General features: G+C 47.1%; 1 protein-coding gene across 13 annotated transcripts in view; it reads right to left on the bottom strand.

The window, feature by feature from the left end:
- TACC2 (transforming acidic coiled-coil containing protein 2) overlaps positions 1 to 20,285 on the bottom strand; it is a 209,174-nt gene that overhangs the window by 136,405 nt on the left and 52,484 nt on the right. For all 13 annotated transcript variants that reach the window (XM_057531486.1, XM_057531484.1, XM_057531483.1 and 10 more), the window contains 2 exons: positions 2,210 to 7,522; positions 1,527 to 1,640 (listed from right to left, as the gene is read on the bottom strand). In XM_057531486.1, coding sequence (XP_057387469.1) covers positions 1,527 to 1,640; positions 2,210 to 7,522 — 5,427 coding nt within the window. The remainder of the gene's footprint in view (positions 1 to 1,526; positions 1,641 to 2,209; positions 7,523 to 20,285) is intronic.

Genomic DNA, 20,285 nt, shown 5'->3' on the forward strand with positions numbered 1-20,285 from the left:
ATTTATGTTTGCAGAGAGTTCTGATGGCAGCAGAAAAAAAGGACTCAGAATTTAAACAGGAAAAAACAGTGGATGAAGCGACACTAACATAATAAACACCAGTCATCGTTAATTGGTGTGGTTGTGGATTCTTCTCTTTTTCTTTATACTTTTCTATACCTTACGAATTTGCTAATATTAATTTAGAAATTATAATTTTAAAATTTAAAGTGATTAAAACAAAGAGCCATGAAATACTTATTGAACTACTACTATATGCTTGGTCCTGAGATCTTCTTGTTCTCCAAGAAGGTGATAAAACATCCAGGGACTGAAGAAGGAGCTAATCTAACATTTATGGGGAGGGGAGGGGAGGATTTTCCAGTTAGACATTTTTTCCTACACTTTAACTGGGAAGGTCAAAAATACATACAAGCAAGGGCTGCAGGGAATTTTGTGCTAAGTCAGCAGCGGAGACAAGTGTCCAATGCAGATTAAAACTGCATCTGTCTCGGCAGCAGCGTCCGTATCTCATTGGCCCAGAGTTATGAGAGTCGCCCTCGAAGGGCAGGAAAGGCAGCTGGGTGTCGGTGGAAGCGCTCAGACTCGAAAAACAGGTGATCATGCATTCTTTCAGCATGTGCAAAATATGCAACAAATCATTTACAAAATGCTTGCAGCTGTTTGGTAGGCTACACTGGCCAGCCACAGGTACTAATTTAAAGTCCAACCCCGCCCCACTCACACACGTGTGTGCCTGCACACACATACACAGACACACACACATACACATGGAGAGCTCTGGAATAGCCAAAGATTGAAGGATCTGCAAAGCTTGGTCAGAATGTGTCTTTGCCACAGTATCTCCCTTTCCCCCAAAGGATGAAATTTCCCAGCAGCTGCTGTTGCACAACAGGGTGGCATTTCACTTAGGAAAGAACAGGCAGGTACGCTGCAAAGTGCGAAGGTCTGGGATTCACAGTTGCATCTATCATTTGTCCTCCTCTAATCTTGAGAGGGGTGTGACTGCTGCTGGTGATTAGACATTCCTGCTTGAGATTAAAGCGAAGTTGAGTCCATTTGCCTCAAAAGGTAAAGAACTAGATTAGGAGGTGTCGGGCTCAGGGGGCTGGGAGACATGAGGTGTGCTGTCTAAGGGGCGCAGGGTTTCTTTGGGGGGGGATGACCATGTTCTAAAGTTGACTGTAGGGATAATTGCACAACTCTGTGAATATATTAAAAGCCACTGAATTGTACACCTTAAATGAGCAAATTATATGCTCTGTGAATTACATCTCAATAAAGCTGTTAAGGAAAACAAAGATAAGCTCAGATATGAAAGCAACTCACTCAATTCCTTTTACAGCAATGGAGCTCGCAGTTATCTTAGGCACTGCTTTACCTGTATAAAGAACGGGAGTGACTAGGTGTTTCTTTCTTAGATAAAGACTCATATATTAGCAGTACTCTCCTTTGCCAAACATCCAGCATGTCTCTGCCAAAGGCACGTATCATGGTTCTCCAAAGGCTGCTACCTTTTCACTGACCTTTCTGCTCCTCCTGCACTTCTGGTCTCGTCTGAAATGACCTCGCCCACGACATTTGGAGCATCCTTCTCAGGAACCAAAGGTAAGGTGGATGGGCCGGGCCCAGAGCTCTTTCTGGCATAAGGTAAAAGAAGCAATAAATATTTAAAAAGGCATTTTTCTCCATGTCCTATTGAAAAGCCCATTTCCCAATTAAAGCTTTAAGTGTCTACTTCACTAAAATCTCTAGAAAAAATTAGCTTCAGGCAGCAAATGGCTTTGAGATGCTTTGGGATCATTTAGGTCTCTCTGCATAACTCTGCATAAATAAATCCAGATTCAAAAGCAGATGTATTTGGACTCCAGAAAAACTTCTGATTGACCATAACCTATGACCTTATAGTGCACTGCCAGCCTGTAAACATTTCATGCTTTGCGAACAGTTTCAGTTAGAAGAATTAAAAGAACACAAGGCAAGGCATAAGACACGTTAAACAGACAGCTCCCATGCCTCCAAACCATTTCTCACATTTTTCAGAATCACAGCACATCCAGAGATTGTGAGCAGGTAAATTTAAACAATTAGATATGGAAAATTTACCTTCTTAAAACCACCCATCTCTTTGACTGACTTTTTAAAACCAAGTGGGAACCACTTTTGAGGCTGACCCCATATTCCCATAGGAATTTATTCTTTTAAGTACCTCTCGGCGTCGAGCGCTTCTGGATCCAGGCTTTGCAGCTTCAGGTCCCGAACTTCGTCAGGTTCTGGAGGTGAGGAGACACGCACCTTCCCATCCCCAGCAGGAGCGGGGAGCTCAGGCCCGGGCTGCTCCTCAGCCTGCGGGTGCCCGGCCGGGCTGTCCCCGCTCGGGGCGGCTGCAGCCTCCATCCTCAGAGCCCCTTCAGAGCAGCCTGGGTCCCCACGGCTTCCCGGCAGAGCCGAGGCACAAGCCGCAGCAGAGAACGTTCTCGTAGTACCTGCTTCAGGCAGGTCGTCAGACACATGTGCCCCGGTCTCAGCTGTGCTCCAAGTGACGTCACCCTCTGCTTGCCCAGCAGCTTCTGCTCCCAAGCCGGGCTCCAGGGGAGCCTCCGCCACTTCCCCAGCTCGTGGCTCCAGGGTGCTCTGGGTGCCCAGGGCGTTCTGTGTTTCCGAGATCCCAGCAGCACCTCCATGCCTCCTCTCACCCCTAAGCGTGTCTGGGGTACAGGCCTCACTGATGGCCTCGGCCACAGTCGGAACATTCCCATGGGGAGAAGATGCTCTCTGGGCAGAGGTAGACACTGACATGTCACCCAGAGCCCCTGGGTGAGAAAAGCCCTGGGCACCATCTTCTCTGGGTTGACTGTCTCGGCGAGATGTTTCCTGGTGCTGTCTTCCAGAAGGAATTCTGTCGTCTTGAACTGCGTCCCCTTCTCCATGGCTCTGGGGAGCCAAGGGCAAGTCAGCATCGGGGATCTCTGGAGAAGTCACCTGTGAAGACAGACCCGAAGCTGATTCCTGCCGGCCGCTTTCCTGCTGTGAGTGGGCCTGGCTTCCAAGCCCCGGCCAGCCTTCCCCAGCCCCCTCTGGCTTCTTGCTTTCTGTCAGCATCTGTGGAGGCCCACTCATTTCCTTCCCCACACTGGCACCTGGCAGGCTCTGCTCTGCAGCTGGCCATGCCGGCCCCGGCAGCTTTTCTGGAGCTGGATCCTGGGGACCCAGACGAGAAATCTCAGCCTCTACAGCCAGCTCTTGCTGCTTCTCCTTTGACTGTACCCAGAGTCCGGCAGGAGTGGTGGGGAGAGACGCGATGGCCACTCCTTGAGTCCCATCTGGAAGCTTCTCTGGGCTTGGCGTGGCGAGGTCCTTGCCCATCACACTCTTCCCGGCTCCTGCCTTTTCTCCCAGTGTGCTCTGGGGCCGATCGGCGGTCAGGGCTCCAAGCACAGACTTCTCAAAGATCTTGGTGATGTGCTCCCTGAAGTCAGGGAGCCCAGCGATCATACTGGTCTGCCTGGAGCTGGCGTCTACACCAGCTGATGCTCCCTTCCTGGGATCCTTGGAAGGGTCTACCATCCTCTCCCCACTGCGCTCTCTCTCCCTTGCTGCATCACCTGCCGTGCTCTCCTCACTGGCAAGGTGTGCTGAAAGTTCACTGGGCTTGGCACTTGCCCCGGGAGCTCTTGACCCTTTCTGCTCCTCTGCGGTCTGCTTACCCTTGGCCAGAAGTGGCACCCTGTCCAGGTAGGGCACGGAGTCCACGGGTCCCTCAAAGGTCCCAGCTTTGGGGCTTCCGCTGCTGGCTGGCACGGCAGAGGTTTCCTCACCTGCAGCTCCTGGTTGCCCGAGGGGGGCAGGGGAGTCACACGGTACCTTCGTGGAGGAGGCATTTTCCAAGACAAGCAGGGGCTCCCGTGTGGGACAAGGGCTTTCACCAGGAGCTCTGAGGCCTTGAGGTGAAAGAGCTTTCACGCCACTGTCTTCTGCCCCTTTCCTGGCAGCGCTCTCCATATGCAGGTAAGGAGTTTCAGGAGTAGCCTCTTCTGGTGGCCTGGACGACAGGAGCCTCTTTGGGTCGGGGACAGCCTGGGCTGCAGAAATATCCACCACGCTCCTGGGAATCGCACCCAGCTCTCTGGCTGGCAGCAAGGCATCCTGGGAGCTGGCGGAGGGTTGCTCAGCTTGGCAGGGCTCACCTAGGGCACAGGTAGAAGCTTCCTCCCCAGGGGAGGGGCACTGGTCTGTTGGGAGGAAGCCACCACTCCGAGCAGCTTCTCCTGGCTCCCCCGGAGCCCGTTGTGTCCCCAGGTCTCCTCCATCAGCGTTCCCACCAATCTCAGCAGTCCCACCACCCGCACCTTGATGCTCGGCTGATGGGACACTTTCAAGAAGCTTTTGGGCCTCTGCATCCGTGGCAGTAGGACACTCCATTTCCTTCTCTGGGGCTAACCCTGATTGCCGCCTGCCCTCCTGGGTTTCACCACCGGCCTCACTCTCTGGGGCCTCCTGGGTGGATGCGACTCTGGGGCCGGCAGGTGCTGGAGCTGGTGGGCAGCGAGCTGCCTTCAGGAGAGCTACTGAATCAGGCCGACAAGGCGGGGCCCCCACTGTGCTCCCACTTGCCTTCTCTGTCTTACCCGAGTCCTGGAGCGGGGGCCAAGCGTCAGCTGCTTCCGAAATGCCTGCATCCCCGAGACATGCCTCTTCATGCTGGCTGCCAGCTTTCAGCCCATCAACCAGCTCCTGCTGGGACTTGTTTGGCCCCTGTCCAGCACAGCAACTCTCCTTTCTGCTCAAGCTACGTGCAAGAGCAGAGTCTTGTAAGGTGTCTGCTGCAGGAGGTGGGCCCCTGGACAGCTGACTGCCACTGCATTCTCCCTCTTGCCCATTCCCGCCTAGTGCAGACAACTCCAGTCTCTTTGGTGCTGACAACTCCGACGGCTCTGTCGTACGATTCTCCGGAACTGTGTGCCCGGGAGCTGAACTTGGAGCATCAGACAGACTGCCCTTGGGGAGCTCACTTTGAAGTTCTGATTCAGAAGCCTGTTCCTTTGCTCCGTGAGTGGGCAAGCTCACATCTTCCCGAGGTTCCACAGGAATGTGGGTTTGGGGAGAGTCTGCACCCAGGTTCTGAAACTCTGCATCACCTGGGGAAGTCTCTTTCTCGCTTTCGCACTGTTGGGACTTCTCCCTGAGCGTTTCAGAGATGGATGCTTCTGGGTCCGTTTGGGACTGCTGGAGACGGTTCTCAGAATACAGCGAGGGCCTCTCAGATGCAGCTACTCGTATCCCGCTGTCCCCTGGGCAGGACAGGTTCTCCTGCTGACCTTGCTCCGGGCCGAGGGTCGTGAGCCCACAGTCCACTGCCAAGTTCTCCTCCGCAGGGGGAGGTGGCCCATCGGTGTGGACTTCCTGTCCAGCTGCATCACGCCCCAGCCCATGGGCGTGGGGCGGTGTCAGCAAGCCCTCCCCTTCACAGCTGCCGGGCCTCTGTACGGATGGGTGGCTCCTCGTCTTTATTTCAGATTTGCCCTCCGCCTCCTGGGCTTTGGGGATGACCTCTGTAGCGGAAGTTGACAGGAAATCCGATTTCTCTGATTCTAAAGCAGGAAGAGGGTCCATTCTTCCCAATCCCCGCACATCCTGAAAGGTGTCAGAATACTTGGTCTGCAGTCCTGGCCCCTCCCGGACAGCTCCCTCGGGAAAAACGTGTTTACCGGCTCCATCCGGCCCAGAGGGTGGGATGGGATCCGGCTCGTGGAGCTGGTGCAGTGAAGCAGATGCATGGACCACTTGGGCTTCTTCCATCATCCCACAGGCCACCGAGCTCCAAGCTGCATCTTCTGACGGAGAGCCGGGCCTGTCCACGTGCCCGGGGGCCTCCTCTCTGAGCGGCTGTGCTGAGGCCCTGCTGGGAAGGCTGCTGCTCTCCACACCGCCAGTTAGCTGTGAAGCCTCATCCTCTTCCACCTTTGGGTCAGGCTTGCAGCCGCAGGCTTCGGGTTGCTCTCCCTGAAGGTTCCCAGGATCTGCACCCTCAGGTGGCTCTGGGGCTGCTTCCTGGCCTCTAGGGTCGGCCCCAGGCAGTGTGCTTTCCTTAGCCACAGCTGGACCTTCAGGGGCTTTGGCTTCATCCTTTGGCCCCAGTGACCTTCTGACACTTTCATCTGATGCACCAGGAGGGGGAAGGGGCAGAACCCCTTGTTGGACCTCGTGGCTTTGCTCCCTCTTCCAGAGCTCTTCCCTCTCCTCCGGGGGTGAAGGAGCAGGAACCTCTCTGGGGCCTCCTTCTGGACCCTCTCCCTCTCCTGCGAGGTCTGATGCGTGCTTCTCCTGCCCTGCCAACCCTGCTTCTGCCTGCTCTTTAGCCAGGTCTGTAAGAACAGGCCTCGCAGCATCGGAAATCATCTCCCTGGGTTGTTCTGCAGCAGCAGAGGCCCGAGCAGCTGGCTGTGAAGTGAGGCTTGAAGCTGGATCCGTTTCCTCAGTCGCTGCGTGTGGGGCAGGCTCGGGGCTCACAAGCAAGCCCCCCTCGGGCTGGTCACCTGCCGTCACACAGACAGCTTGTCGGGGCTCGGCTCCTCGCCTCCCTGTCTGCAAGTGACCCCGAGCATCCGGGGCATCCAGAGTCTCCTCCCAAGAGCCCTTGGCCCCCGGCGCCAGGGCAGGACCCAGTGACTCCCAGGGCAGCTCTGTGGGCGGCGGATGCGCTCCCATTTGCTGCGGGCAGCTTTCCCGGGCAGCGACCTTCGCTTCGGCTTCTTGGGCCGCCCCTGAACCACTCCCGCTGGGAGGGCAGGTCCTGAGGAATCCCGAGTCATCGGTGAAATCCTGAGGCGGCCCCTCCACTTGGCATTTAGGGGCTGGATCTTGCGGGGTCGGGTTCTCGGGTTTTGGGGGGGACTCTTCCAGGCCGGCTGAGCTCTCTTGGCCTGGTTGGGCTGCAGCAGGGGCCATGGGGGCTCCCCGCCCAGACTCTGGCAGGGGAAAGCCACCTGCAGCCTCTTTCCCTTGGGACTCAAAACCACCAGGCCAGCCATCCTCTCCACACAGCTGCACCTTCATCGGCTCTCGAGGAGCAGCTGGTGAAATTCCCGGCGACTGGTCAATGGAACTGGAGGAAGACAGTTTCTGCCCCTCATCTTCCTTCGGTCCTCTCTCTCTTCTGGCGCTGGGGGCGATTGCAACCACCCTGGGCTGAGTAGAACCGTCCATCCCAGGGACCAAGGCTGCTGGGCCGTATCCTGGGGCATTTGGGGAAGGTTCCCTCTGGGGGTGTTGAGCCAGGGGACAATCTTCAGGTTCCGCTGCTGGGCTTGCCAAGCAACCTTCTGGGGCACCCTCGGCAAAGGGCACGGAGGCCAAGGGACTCCCCTGCTCCCAGGGCTCCGGTGGGCTGGGCAGTGGAGAATCTTCTTGGCCCCTGGCTTCCCGTGGGTGCTTCCTTGGCTCAGTCACCTCTGGGGACACGATGCAGGGATACGGGCTGGTAGCACCCTCAGAAGTGGAGCAGGAACCTCCGTGCCCGACGCTGCCAACAATGAAAACATTTATTGTTTTATCAGTTCTCATGGATGCCAAGGATAGAGCCACAGCCCAGGCAAAATCCCTCCATGCTTCTCCCCACTAAAGGCCACAACACACACCATCCTCGTGCATCTCGTTCCTCTCCATGAAGAGACCCCCCGCCCCAATCCCACCCCTCCTGTAACCATGACATGTGCCCTCACTCTCTGCAAAAATTAGTGCAGAAAATCTCAAACATTCAATCTGAGGCTTTCCATGCTGGTCAGTAGTGAATCGGGAAATATGGAAACTAATTCATAATTGTCTACAATGCAGGAAACTCAGAACATTTTTAATAAATATAAACCATGATAGAGAATTTGGATGAGCTCTGTGTAGTTTACAAAGAGGTCCTGAACACTTCTGGGGATCCTTAGATGTTCAGGAAAAAGGCAAAAATGGGCAAAGCCATGCTTTGAAATAAAGAGCTATTCTTGACAAAAAGTTAACTTGATTCTTTACATTCAGCGGGTGGTACTGTGAGGCATAATCCAAAAATCAATTCTATTTAGCTGTGGAATTTCTGCATATGACCTACATATAAAATTCCTGGGAGCTGAATTACCTTCCTACCCATATGTGTCTCAGCTTCAACTTACTTTGCTGTACAATGTATAAAGAAAAACTGTGAACATGCAGGAAACTTGGGGGAATATGGCTCAGAGTCATGGACTTGCTATAGATCATCAACTATCCAGTTATTGTAAAATAGCTTATCACATGCCATATTTAGAACGTGTTTCTCAATTCTATATAGTTTTTTTTTCTATATAGTTTTAATTAGGTGTATTTTTTAAATTTAAAAGCAATATACGGCCAATACAAAATTTTGAAAATGTAGAAAAAATGCTTGCCACCTGAAGTGTTCTAGTGAATTTCCTTTTTTTCCTACACAACTCTTTAGGGGGTGCAATTTTTGTTATTTTTACATAGCTGTGATTCTATATACTTTTACGATCATATATCTTTCAGTATCAAAAGAAATTGCTCAAGGCAAAGTTAACAGAAGTATGGTTTTTCTAAGGCTTTTACCATGTTCTTTGAAATTATTACAGGGAGGAAAATTTATGGCATCTTCCTGTAACTATTACATACACACATATTCACATATTCATAGACCCACAGTGTTTTGGATACGACCAGAGGAAAGAGTCTATTCTACATGTCCACTACCAAAATCCTATCTTTCCATGCAGGGCAACGCATATACATCCGTTTATGAGAGATGCATATAGTGGGAAGATGAAGTCCATTTCTGTTCAAATTTAGAAATATGTGTTATGGACTGAATTGTGTCCATCTAAAAATCCATATGTTGAAGTCCTAATCTATAATGTGACTGTATTTGGACACGGGGCCTTTAAGGAGGTTAATTACGGTTAAGTGAGGTCATAAGAGGGAGGTCCTAACCCAGTAACACTGAAGTCCTTATAAGAAGAGGAAGGGACACCAGGAGTCGCTCACACAGACAAGAAGGCCATGAGCGGATGCAGCAAGAAGGCGCCACCTGCAAGCCAAGAAGAAAGGTCTCACCAGAAACCAACCCTCCGGCCCCCTCACCTTGGAATTCCCTAACTGAAAAAATAAATTTCTGCCATTGAAGCCACCCAGTCTGTGGTCTTCTGTTATGGCAGTGTGAACAGACTAATACAATAGGTATATTGGGCATTTATTGTACTATCCTTTCAACATTTTTAAGGTTTCAAAATTTCCAAAATGAAAAGCTGGGAAAATAATAATGGATGAAATTTATTGGACATCAGTGCTTTACATGGATTATCTCATTTAACCCTACCAATAGCCACGCAAAATGGATATTATCACTGCCATTTTGCAGATAAGAACCCTGAGAACAGAGAGGTTAAGCTTGAATCTGTTGGGCCATAATCTTCTTATTCACTCTATGCTGCCTCCAAAAATAAAAACTTCCATGGAGGGGGACAATGTTTGTGTCCCCAAAATTCAAATGTTGAAAACTAATCCCCAAGGTGATGGTATTAGGAGATGGGGTCTTTGGGAGGTGATTAGGTCATGAAGGTGAAGCCCCCATGAAGGGATTAGTGCCCTTGTAAAAGAGACCCAAGAGAGTTTCCTTGCCCCTTCTGCCTTGTAAGGACGCAGAGAGGAGACGTCCATCTGTGAACTCGAAAATGGACCCTCCCCAGACATGGAATCTGCTGGCACCTTGATGTTAGATTTCCAGCCTCCAGAACCACAAGAAATAAATGTCTGTCATTAAGCCATCCAGTCTATGGTATTTTTATAGCAGGCTGAACAAACTGAGACAGAGGGCGAAAGGCTCTTTACCTGGCTCCATTCCAGCCTCTTGCCAAGCCCCTCACCTATGAAATGTACATGACATCATATGACATCCTTGAAGGAGGTGTGTACACATGTCACCACACTAGTTGTCCTGATTTAATGCTTGTTCCTGCACATATGACATTGCAAATATTTCAGATGGACCCAAGAAAGAGAGTTGGCTACTATCTCAACCAGATTAGCACTTTCAGACCAAAAAGCAAGGCTGACAAGAGCAAAGAAGAGAAAACTCAGAGGGTAAGTTATGTGAATCCCTCCAATCCTCACATGGTCATGAGGACAGACGTGCCCACGGAGAGCCCTGGCCCCATGCTGACTGACATGTGTGAAACCACCAGGTGTGCAGGTAACGTGCCTTGGCCTGGTCTCTGCAGAGCAGCATTTCTGGAAATCAATGGATTGTTCCAGAACCAGCAACTCTGCACTCTTGAATCTGGCCATTTTCCTTTTAATAAGCTCTTTACACTGAATTGTGTCCCAATCTTTAACTAGGGTGCCAAACTGTTTAGTAGCTAATGAGATCAATGGTGTGTAATTCATAAATGAAGTGCTCCTATTTATGTCTGCTTGTTCAAGAAGCGCAGAACACAGCCCCTCTGCGCTGGTAACAAAACAAACAAAGCAGCTCTGTTGTCCTGTCTCTGACAGCAGCTGCTAGCTCAGGAGAGTGTGTGGCTTTCCTTCAGGCTGCCTGAAGTCAGGACCATCTGGGGACGAGGTGACAAATTCACTCAGTTTGGGCACCTTGAAAGCCTGCAGGTCCTTGGAGACAGCAACTAGGAACACATCTCCCAGAGTGTGAGCATACGACTCCATTCAAAATAAGGACCCAGCCTTGGTTTATTTTGCCTAAGCTGGGCACCAGCAATCTCTGTGATTGCCCATCAGAAGCCAATTTTTAAAACCAGATTAAAGCCACTCACCACGAGCAGATTTGCCCAAGGGCAGGAAAAATTCTAAGAACTCATCTGTGAGGGCTCTGCGTTAATGGAAGCTTCCATAATGTCCTTTTGTGCTGCAAGATTGAATCACAATGTGTAGGACGGAGGTTCAGCTCAGAATCCAAAGGCAAGCTCTTGTGGGCTGGGCAGCGTGTTCTCAATGGAAGGCTTTCAGCCCAAAGTGGGCGCAGCCTTTGAATTGAGGAGGGGAGGGCACAGCCTCCCCGGTGCAGACCAGACGTCCCCAGCCAACAAAGCAAGAGGCATGGGGTGTGGAGACCTGGGAGGAGGGGTGATTTGCTGCAGCGAAGGTCTAAGCAGAGGATGGAGATGCAGAAAATGTCCTCCCCACCATCGTAGCTGGAGACCATCACATCCAGATGGGTTCCTAAATGAACAGCTCTGAAGACACACACTCAAGCCAAGTAGGAATGCTTGAAAAGAGGAAGGAGGCTGGTGCAGGGAAAAACAAGCATGCCCCTGCACTACCAAGCTTTAAGGGAACCAGCAAAACCATAAAGCAAAATCGTCAAGATGGAGAGTCGCCACTGACTGAGCATTTACTAAGGCCAAGCCCGTGCTAAGCACTTCAGTTATGATTACATTTAATCCACACAGCAGCCAGGCAGAGTGGATGCCCCCCACTGCACAAATGAAGAAATATTCACAGAGAGGTTCAAGACCAGACCCGGGTCGCACGTGGAGCTCCCATGGCAAAGCAAGATCAAGCCCCGCCTGGCTCCAGGACCCTGCTGTCTCCTGCTTCCCTGTACTTGCTGGCCTCGTCTCTCCTGGACCAATGCAGCAGCCTCTTCTCCCACCCACTCTGGCCTGTGCATTCTGTTCTCCAGGCTGCAGCCAGAGCAATGGCTTAGAAATGAAAGCCTGACCCTGTCACCCTCATGGGAAGACTCTACGGTGGTGGCTTCACTTTGCAATCAGCTGTGCCCCCAGCCTACCTTTCCGGCTTCGTCCCACACAGAGCTCCCCATCCCTGAATTTTCCTGGAGCTGGAGCTCTCCTGCTCCTCCCTGCGTATCTCAGCCCCAATCTTCACTTTTCAATGAAGCCTCCCTGGACTGGCCTCTGGGATCAGATCTCCTTCTACAGCCCTACATAGTGAGGGCACTAGTCACAGCTGCCATCAAAAAGGATGACCATTTCTCCCACTGGAGTATAATGGAGACTGGGTCTTGCCTCTTTTCAATATTGTATCGCCAGTGCTTGGCATACTGCAAACATTGAATATATGAATGCATGAGTAGATGGATGGATGGGTGAAGGGATGGATGGATGGTTGGGTGGATGATGGATGGAAGGATGGATGGGTGGATGGGTGAAGGGATGGACAGATGGATGGATGGATGGATGGACAAATACAACTAAATGCAAATCAAGGATTCTAAATATGCAGAAATGCTCCCAAATTCTGGTTGTTTGACTTGAAGATTAGGAAAGTTCTTTTCTTCCATACAATCACAGCACTCTAGTGATCTGTTAGTCCAAACCTCTCATGTTACAGGAATGAGGAAACTGAGGCCCAGGAAAGGCAAAGTACTTTTGTTTTAATACCTCTGCCAAAGAAATGAGGTTAAGGCAGCACTACTCAACCAAATGTCCCTTTGCGCACTGGTGGGTCTGATAAGTTAGGGGGTACACTGCAAGTGATCTGTTATTAATTATAAAGCACGGAAGTCTGCGAATGATTTGTAATTTTCATAAATTAGTCTAATTCAAAAGATGATAAGGTGTCCCCACAGAACATCGTCTCTGTTACTCATTTTGCATTCTGCTGCAGTTTCTGGAAAAGGAAGGCATGGGGCCGAGGGAGATCCAGCAAGTTAGACCACAGACCCTGGGGACTACCTGTCCTCAAACACGGCTAACGGCTGGGGCTGGGGTGAGGGCACGGGGGCTGTGGGCGCTCCTCAGCTTCTGCATCATGACTTGGCCCACAAATTAGGGGCTTTTCTGACACTTCTGAGTTCTCTGAGAAGTCTGACACTTCCGCCCTATTCTCCACTCCCTTTGGGTCGTCGCCCCAGGAAGTGAGGCTTCTCTGATTGGTTAGATGGGGAAGGCAGCCCCCCCGTAGGTCCAGTCTTCCCATGGGTGGGAGTTAAGGTGCTCAAGGTCACTGAGATGAGCTCACCCACAGTGCAGCCCCTCTCCCCGCTGCCTGCATGTAGCAAGCTCGCTGGGGCCAGCCCTCCCCGCCCTTCAGGGCAGCCTGCCCTGGCACACAGCCTGGCGCTGGTGGGAGCTGATTCCCAGCACAGTATGCCGAGCCCCTGGTTGGCTCTTCCTCTGGGCCAGCCTCGCCAGTGATCAAGCTGGTTTCCTTCTCCCTCTCTGACTCCGGCCATCTTCTTCACAATTGATTCAGAATCTGCTGTGACCACTGACCTTCAACACCCCCTGAAAGGAGTTCAGGGTGGAGATCAGGAATGAGGCACTCTGTGCTCTGGGAAAAACTGGCAGAACAGATCTTCAGATAGTTAGATATTTTCAGGAGGAGGTTTTACGAGCCCCATGTCTTGCATCTCCTCATATCTAGAAAAGCACTAAAATCATGAACGGAGACACGTGCTCCTCGTGACTAGCAGCAGCCTCCTGCTGAGACGTGTGCTTGGCTGCACGCACCCCCTTCACTGACGTCATATGTAACACTGACCTTGCCCCCCGCCTCTTCGGAGCAGTTCCTCAGAGCTCTCTGAGAGGCTGTCTCCCGGGCTGTAGTCCTCATTTTGCCCCAAATAAAACTTCACCCACAACTCCAACGTTGTGCATTTTCTTTAAGTCAACAATGGGATGAATAAAAAATATATTTTTAACGGACGCCGTAACTGCTCACTTAGGTTGAGTCCTACACTGTGAGATGGATCGCCATTCCAGAACCTTCAGAGAAGGAATTTACATGCTGAGTGATCTGTGCAGAGCAAAGGACTCTCAAGTTAATAAGGATATGACAGCCGCCATGCTTTAACAACTATAACATGGTATTTCACGTAGAAAGGCACCTCCTCAGAAACTTCTTTGCGGTCCCGAGCAGATTAGGTCCAATCCACACTCACAGCCCTAACTCGTCCAAACAACGCTCCCTATATGGATGCCAGCGAGGCTGCTGACCTTGGCAGCCCTGTCAGACTCAGCTTTGTATTTTAAATCCAGTGTTAACTCTTTTCTGTGCTCCTTCTGCATTAGAAAAAAGAAAGACCACAATGCTTAAGCAATCCATGCAGTAAATGAAAGAAAATTATTCGTAGGTTCTAAAGAGTTATTGGAGGAAAGGGTGTGTGTGTGCTGGGGGTTGGATGAAACACCAAAGCATCCTTAGTATTCAGCCTGTACTTTGCCACATGAACTTTTATTTGACTTCAAGGTCAAGGTGTTGGTCCACTCTTGAGACTTCATTAACCAGCATAACGAGGGCATAGGCACAGGCAACTGAATTCCAAAGAAAATTCAAAAACTGTCCCCTAACCAATTTTTTTCAGCAACCCTCATGTGGGTGTTGACCAAACTGTGTGGTTCCCAGCCTCAGTGCTGGGCTTGGAGTGTGACCCCCAAGCCTTCCCTGTAGCTGGAATGAACTCCATGTCTCCTCCTTCTGTCTGTCTGTCACTGTATCTCAAATGTATGTAGATATTATCACAAGAAAACAGAAATTCATTTAAATGCATTTCTGGCATAATAATTACTTTTGATCGGTTGGATGTTGCTTAATGATCAATTACCAAAAATAAAACTACAATCCCATTAGAGGAGGCATCTGGGTTTTCTGTTTGTTTGTCTGTTTTTAATCTAATAAGATATTTATTGAAGAAGATAAGTAAGATGTGATCACAAAGTGAGATTTCCATAAATGTTATTCACAATAAGTAATCAAATGTCTTTAGTGTTGTATACAGGTAGTTTTTTTGTTTGTTTGTTTGTTTGGTTTTTTACATTTATATATATTCGTTTTCAGATTCTTTTCCATTATAGGTTATTATAAGATACTGAGTAGATTTCCCTGTGATATACAGTAGGTCCTTGTCGTTTCCTTACTTTATATATAGTAGTGTGTATATGTTAACCCCAAATTCCTAATTTATCCACCCTCCCCACCCCCCAGTATCCTCTTTGGTAACCATAAATTTGTTTTCTAGAGGCATCTGCTTTTATTCACAATAAAGATTTTTAAAATTCTAATAAGCACAAATCAAGGAATTGGGTAGAGGGACTTCCCTGGAGGTCCAGTGGGTGAGACTGCACACTCCCAATGCTCTCATGTTCACTCCCAGGTCGGGGAACTAGATCCCGCACACATGCCACAACTAAGAGTCCGCATGCCACAACTAAAAGATCTTGCGTGTTGCAACTAAGACCCGGTGCAGGCTAAATAAATAAATAAAAATAAATTAAAAAAAAAAAAAAGGAATTGGGTAGAATGTTTAACTGAGAATATGAAGCTTTCCTGAAATGTAAATTAAATCCCACTAGTCATCCATGGAGAAATGCAAATGACAATTTTGCCCATGTGCTCAGATTATGGGGGTGTTTTTATTTTATTTTGACACCACAAGGGTATTTTGGACAAGAAATAGTGGGAAACATGTTTTTGTTATATTCCTTCTTGATAAGACTTCTAACATATATTAGAATAATTTTCCTCCCTTAGTCAACAAAGTGCAAAACAGAGAACACACTGGAATTTTCCCCTGATGACTGAAAAATCTTTCAGTGAATTTGGGCCACTCTCTGAAAAAGAAGATGTTACCAATGTCACCTACGTGAGACTGAGCTCAAAAATGTGACTAAGTGTCTCTTGTTAGAGCAAGTCCCAGGGATGACCCATTTTGCTGAGATCTGTCTCTCTGTGATCCCACTGGTCTACATGGTGGTGTGGGTGGTGGTGATGAGTCAGCATTAGTGGTGGCCAAGCTGGTTCAATGTCAAAGACATAAAGACCATCCTAGGCTCCTTCCCAGCTCTAATACAGCTGCAGTGACGCAGTTGGGAAGATTAACTGCTGTCAAAGTTGGCATTTGAGGCTGTAAAAAGACACAAGAGACAGCAAGTGGCTGTGATACAAGCTGCTCTGGAAGAGAAAAGAGAAACAACTCTTGCCCCTAGCATCCTCTCTCTTACTACAATTTTTTTTCTAGAAGGGTCTCCCCACCTCTCCCAAAATAAATGCCAGGTGTTTTTTGCTGCATTTCCATTTAAAGAAAAAAATTTGATACAGTGGTTTTTCAAAGTTTTCAGGGAGCCAGGGTTGGAAAATTTCATATAAAGAATTATTAACTAACAGGAGGTTGGGCTGATGGGGGATTGGCTTCTACAGGAGATGTAGGAAATGAAGGGCAGTGATCCCTGGAGATGGAAAGTAACAGAGTAAGCCCTGCTCTTGCCCCAGCTTAAGGCCTGGAGAAAGTGGCCCAGGATGGGGGACCCCAGCTGGAGCCAGATAGTCTCCCTGACTTAAGGAGATGGAGCTGGGTGCTGGGGGGGTGACCAAGGCATGTAAAGTTCCCAAGGCAGAGCACCAAGAAGTGAAAGCTGGGCAAAGAGAGAACTTGGAGTTGTACAAAACACTGATTGGCACATATATGTATGGAAACCACATGGGACTAGGTACAGACCATCTGAAAAGCTTACAGGGAAGAATCCTTAAAGCTAATACAGGGCTGGGAATAGTTCCCATTCCTACCAACCAGAGTGGAAAACCTCATAATTCATGGGACGTCTGTTAGAGTACTAAGAAGGGTCTTGCCTCAGTAGTGGAGAAAATTAACCCTAGACTAAATGCTGCTCTGGTCTCACCTTAAAAGCAAAACCCGAAAGGATTAAGCTGATCCAAATAACTGCATCCCAGAGCAAAGTTCAAGAATATTTATAGGAATACAAAAATATCCAGAATCTGAAAGCTTAAAGTCCACAGTGCCTGGCATTCAAAGAAGCAGGAAAATAGACCCAGACTGAAAAGAAAACTCAATTAATCAAAGTCAACCCAGAAATTGTGCAGATAACAGAATTAGTACACGAGGACTTTTTAAAAAGTAATATAACTGTATTCCATATGTTCAGGAGGCTAGAGGAAGGATTGCGCATGATAACTACAGACATGGAAGATATAAAAAAGACCAAATCAAACTTCTAGAGATGAAAACTTCAATGCCTGAAATGAAAAACACACTGGGAGGGATTAATAACAGATTAGTCATTACAGAGAAAAAGATTAGTGAACTTGAAGACATAGCAGTAGAAACTCCCCAAAATGAAACACAAAGAGAAAAAGACTTAAAAAAAAAAAAAAAGAACAGATCATCAGTGAGCTGTCAGACAACTTCAAGCAGCTGCATGTATGTGCAGAGTCCCCAAAGGGGGCAGAGACATTAAAAACAACAGTTGAAGAAATAGTGGTTGCAAAATTTCCAACTATGATGCAAACTGTAAACCCACAAATCCAAGAATCTAACTTCTAGCACAGGAAACAAGAAGAAACTTACACCAAGGCATACCATAACCAAATTGCTTAAAACCAGTGAAAAAGTAAAAAACATTAAAATCAGCTGGAGGAAAAAAAGACAGAAGAACAAACTTAAGGATGACATCAGATTTTGGAAACAATGCAAGCTAGAATACAGTGGGATATCTTTACAGCAATAAAAGAAAAAAAAAAACTGTCCAACTAAGGACTCTTTGCACAGTGAAAATATCTTTCTAAAACACAGATGAAATGAAGAATTTTTTTTCAGGGACTTCCCTAGTGGCACAGTTAAGAATCCACCTGCCAACGCAGGGGCCACGGGTTTGAGCCCTGGTCTGGGAAGATCCCACATGCTGTGGAGCAACTAAGCCTGTGAGCCACAACTACTGAAGCCCGTGAGCCTAGAGCCCGTGCTCAGCAACAAGAGAAGCACCGCAATGAGAAGCCTGTGCACCGCAACGAAGAGCAGCCCCCACTCGCCACAACTAGAGAAAGCCCGGGCACAGCAATGAAGACCCAGTGCAGCCAAAAGTAAATAAATAAATAAATTTATTAAAAAAAAAAAAAGATTATTTTTCAGACATGCAAAAGCTAAAAGAATTCATCACCAGCAGAGCAGTATTTCAAGAAATATTGAAGACAGTCCCTCAAACCAACAGAAAATAATACCAGATGGCCATCAGGATCTATATAAAAGAATAAAGAGCACCAGAAATGGTAACTATGCAGGTAAATATAAAGTCATTTTTCCTTACTAGTTAAATCTCTTTTAGAAGATAATTGGCTATGTAAAGCAAAAATAACATATACTGTGGGATTTGTAACATGTAGTAGTAAAATGTATGTCCGCAATAGCACAAAGGCCAAAAGTGGAGAAATGGAAGTATACTGTGCAAGATTCTTTTAATATACATGAAGTGGTACAATATCACTTGACAGTAGATTGTGATACTTTAAAGATATATACTATAGATCCTAAAGCAACCACTTAAAATAACACAAATAATTGTAACTAATAAGTCAAAAGGGAGGTAAAGTAGAATCATAAAACTAAATTTTTTTTAAAAAGGAGAAAAAGGAGGGAAAAAGGAACAAAAAAATAGATGTACAGAGAAACCAACAGGACCGTAGATTTAAACCAACTATATTAATAATCACATTAAATGTAAATGTTATAAATACTGCAGTCAACATGCAGAGGTATTCAGAATGGATTAAAAAATCAAGATCCAACTATATGCTTCCTACAAAAAAGGCACCTCGAATTTTGCTTAACAAGCACAAATAGGTTAAAAGTAAAAAAATGAGGGGAAAAAAGATATACCATGAAAATACTAATCAAAAGAAAGCTGTTGTGTCTATATTGCATCAGACAAAGTCAATTTTAGAGCAAAAAATATTACCAGGCATAAAGAAGATCATCATAATGATAAAATGTTCAATTCATCAAGAGGATGTAACCATTCTGAAAGTTTATCTAACAACAGAGCTTCAAAATACATAATGTGGGCTTCCCTGGTGGCTCAGTGGTTAAGAATCTGCCTGCCAATGTAGGGGACACAGGTTCGAGCCCTAGTCTGGGAAGATCCCACATGCCTCAGAGCAACTAAGCCCGTGTGCCACAACTACTGAGCCTGTGCTCTAGAGCCTGCGAGCCACAACTACTGAGCCCTCATGCCACAACTACTGAAGCCCAGGCGCCTAGAGCCCGTGCTCCACAACAAGAGAAGCCACCATAATGAGAAGCCTGTGCACTGCAATGAAGAATAGCCCCCGCTCGCCGCAACTAGAGAAAACCCTGCGCAGCAACGAAGACCCAACTCAGCCAAAAATAAATAAATTAAATAAATTAATTAAAAAATATATATATATAAAACACAAAAACTGATAAAAGTAGAAGTGGACAAATCTACAACTATAACCTAATAGTTCCATACCCTTTTCTCAATAATTTATTCAACAAGTAGATAGAAAATCAGTACAGATATAGAAGACTGGAACTACACTATCAACCAACCTGACCTAATTGACATTTATTAAACACTATTCGATAGTGGCAGAATTACATTCTTTTCAATTGCAAATGAAACATTTATAAGACAGACCATATTCTACACATTTAAAAAAATTCAATAAATTTTAAAATATTAAATTATTCAGAGTGCATTATCTGGCTACAATAGAATTAAATTAGAAATCAATAAGAGAAAGATATCTGGAAAATCCTCAACTATTTGGAAATTAAATAATACACTTCTAAATAGCCTGTGAGTCAAAGAACAAATTAAACAGGTAATTAGAAAGTATTTGAACAAAATGAAAATGAAAACACAAATATCAAAATGTGTCACATGCAGTTAAAGCAACATTTAGAGTGACTTTTAATGCCCTAAAATACCTATATTAAAAAAGAAGGACTCAAATAAATGACCTCAACTTCTACCTTAAGAAACTACAGAAACACTGGTTACACAACAATGTGTGATACTTAACACCACTGAACTGTACTTAAAATTGGTTAAGATGGTAAATTGTATGCTTTGCCTTTTTAAACCCAATAAAAAATAATTAAAAAAAACAAGTAGCAGTGTTGATTAAAAGAAACCAAATACCAAAGTATACCTACCGTTCAATACCATTTGTATGAAATTCAAGAACTAGCAAGACTAATCAGTGGTGGTAGAAGTCAGAATAGTTGTTATTCTTGGGCAGAGGTACAGACTGGGAAGTGACATGAGAGAATGTTCTGGGGTAATGGAAATAGATCTGGGCGTGATTACACAGGGGTATAGGCGTGTAAACATTCAACAAGCTCAGATTTATAAGCTTATGTACGTATTTTATACCAATTAAAAACAGGTAAAAAAAAAAAAAAAAAAACTATGAAGATAGTTAAAAGACTCATGGTTGCCCCTGGAGAGAAGGAGGGAGGGATGAATAGGTGGAACACGGGAGATTTTTAAGGCAGTGAAACTACGCTGTATGATATT

Source organism: Balaenoptera acutorostrata, chromosome 16 (assembly GCF_949987535.1).
Source record: "Balaenoptera acutorostrata chromosome 16, mBalAcu1.1, whole genome shotgun sequence".
Taxonomy (NCBI): Eukaryota; Metazoa; Chordata; class Mammalia; order Artiodactyla; family Balaenopteridae; genus Balaenoptera; species Balaenoptera acutorostrata.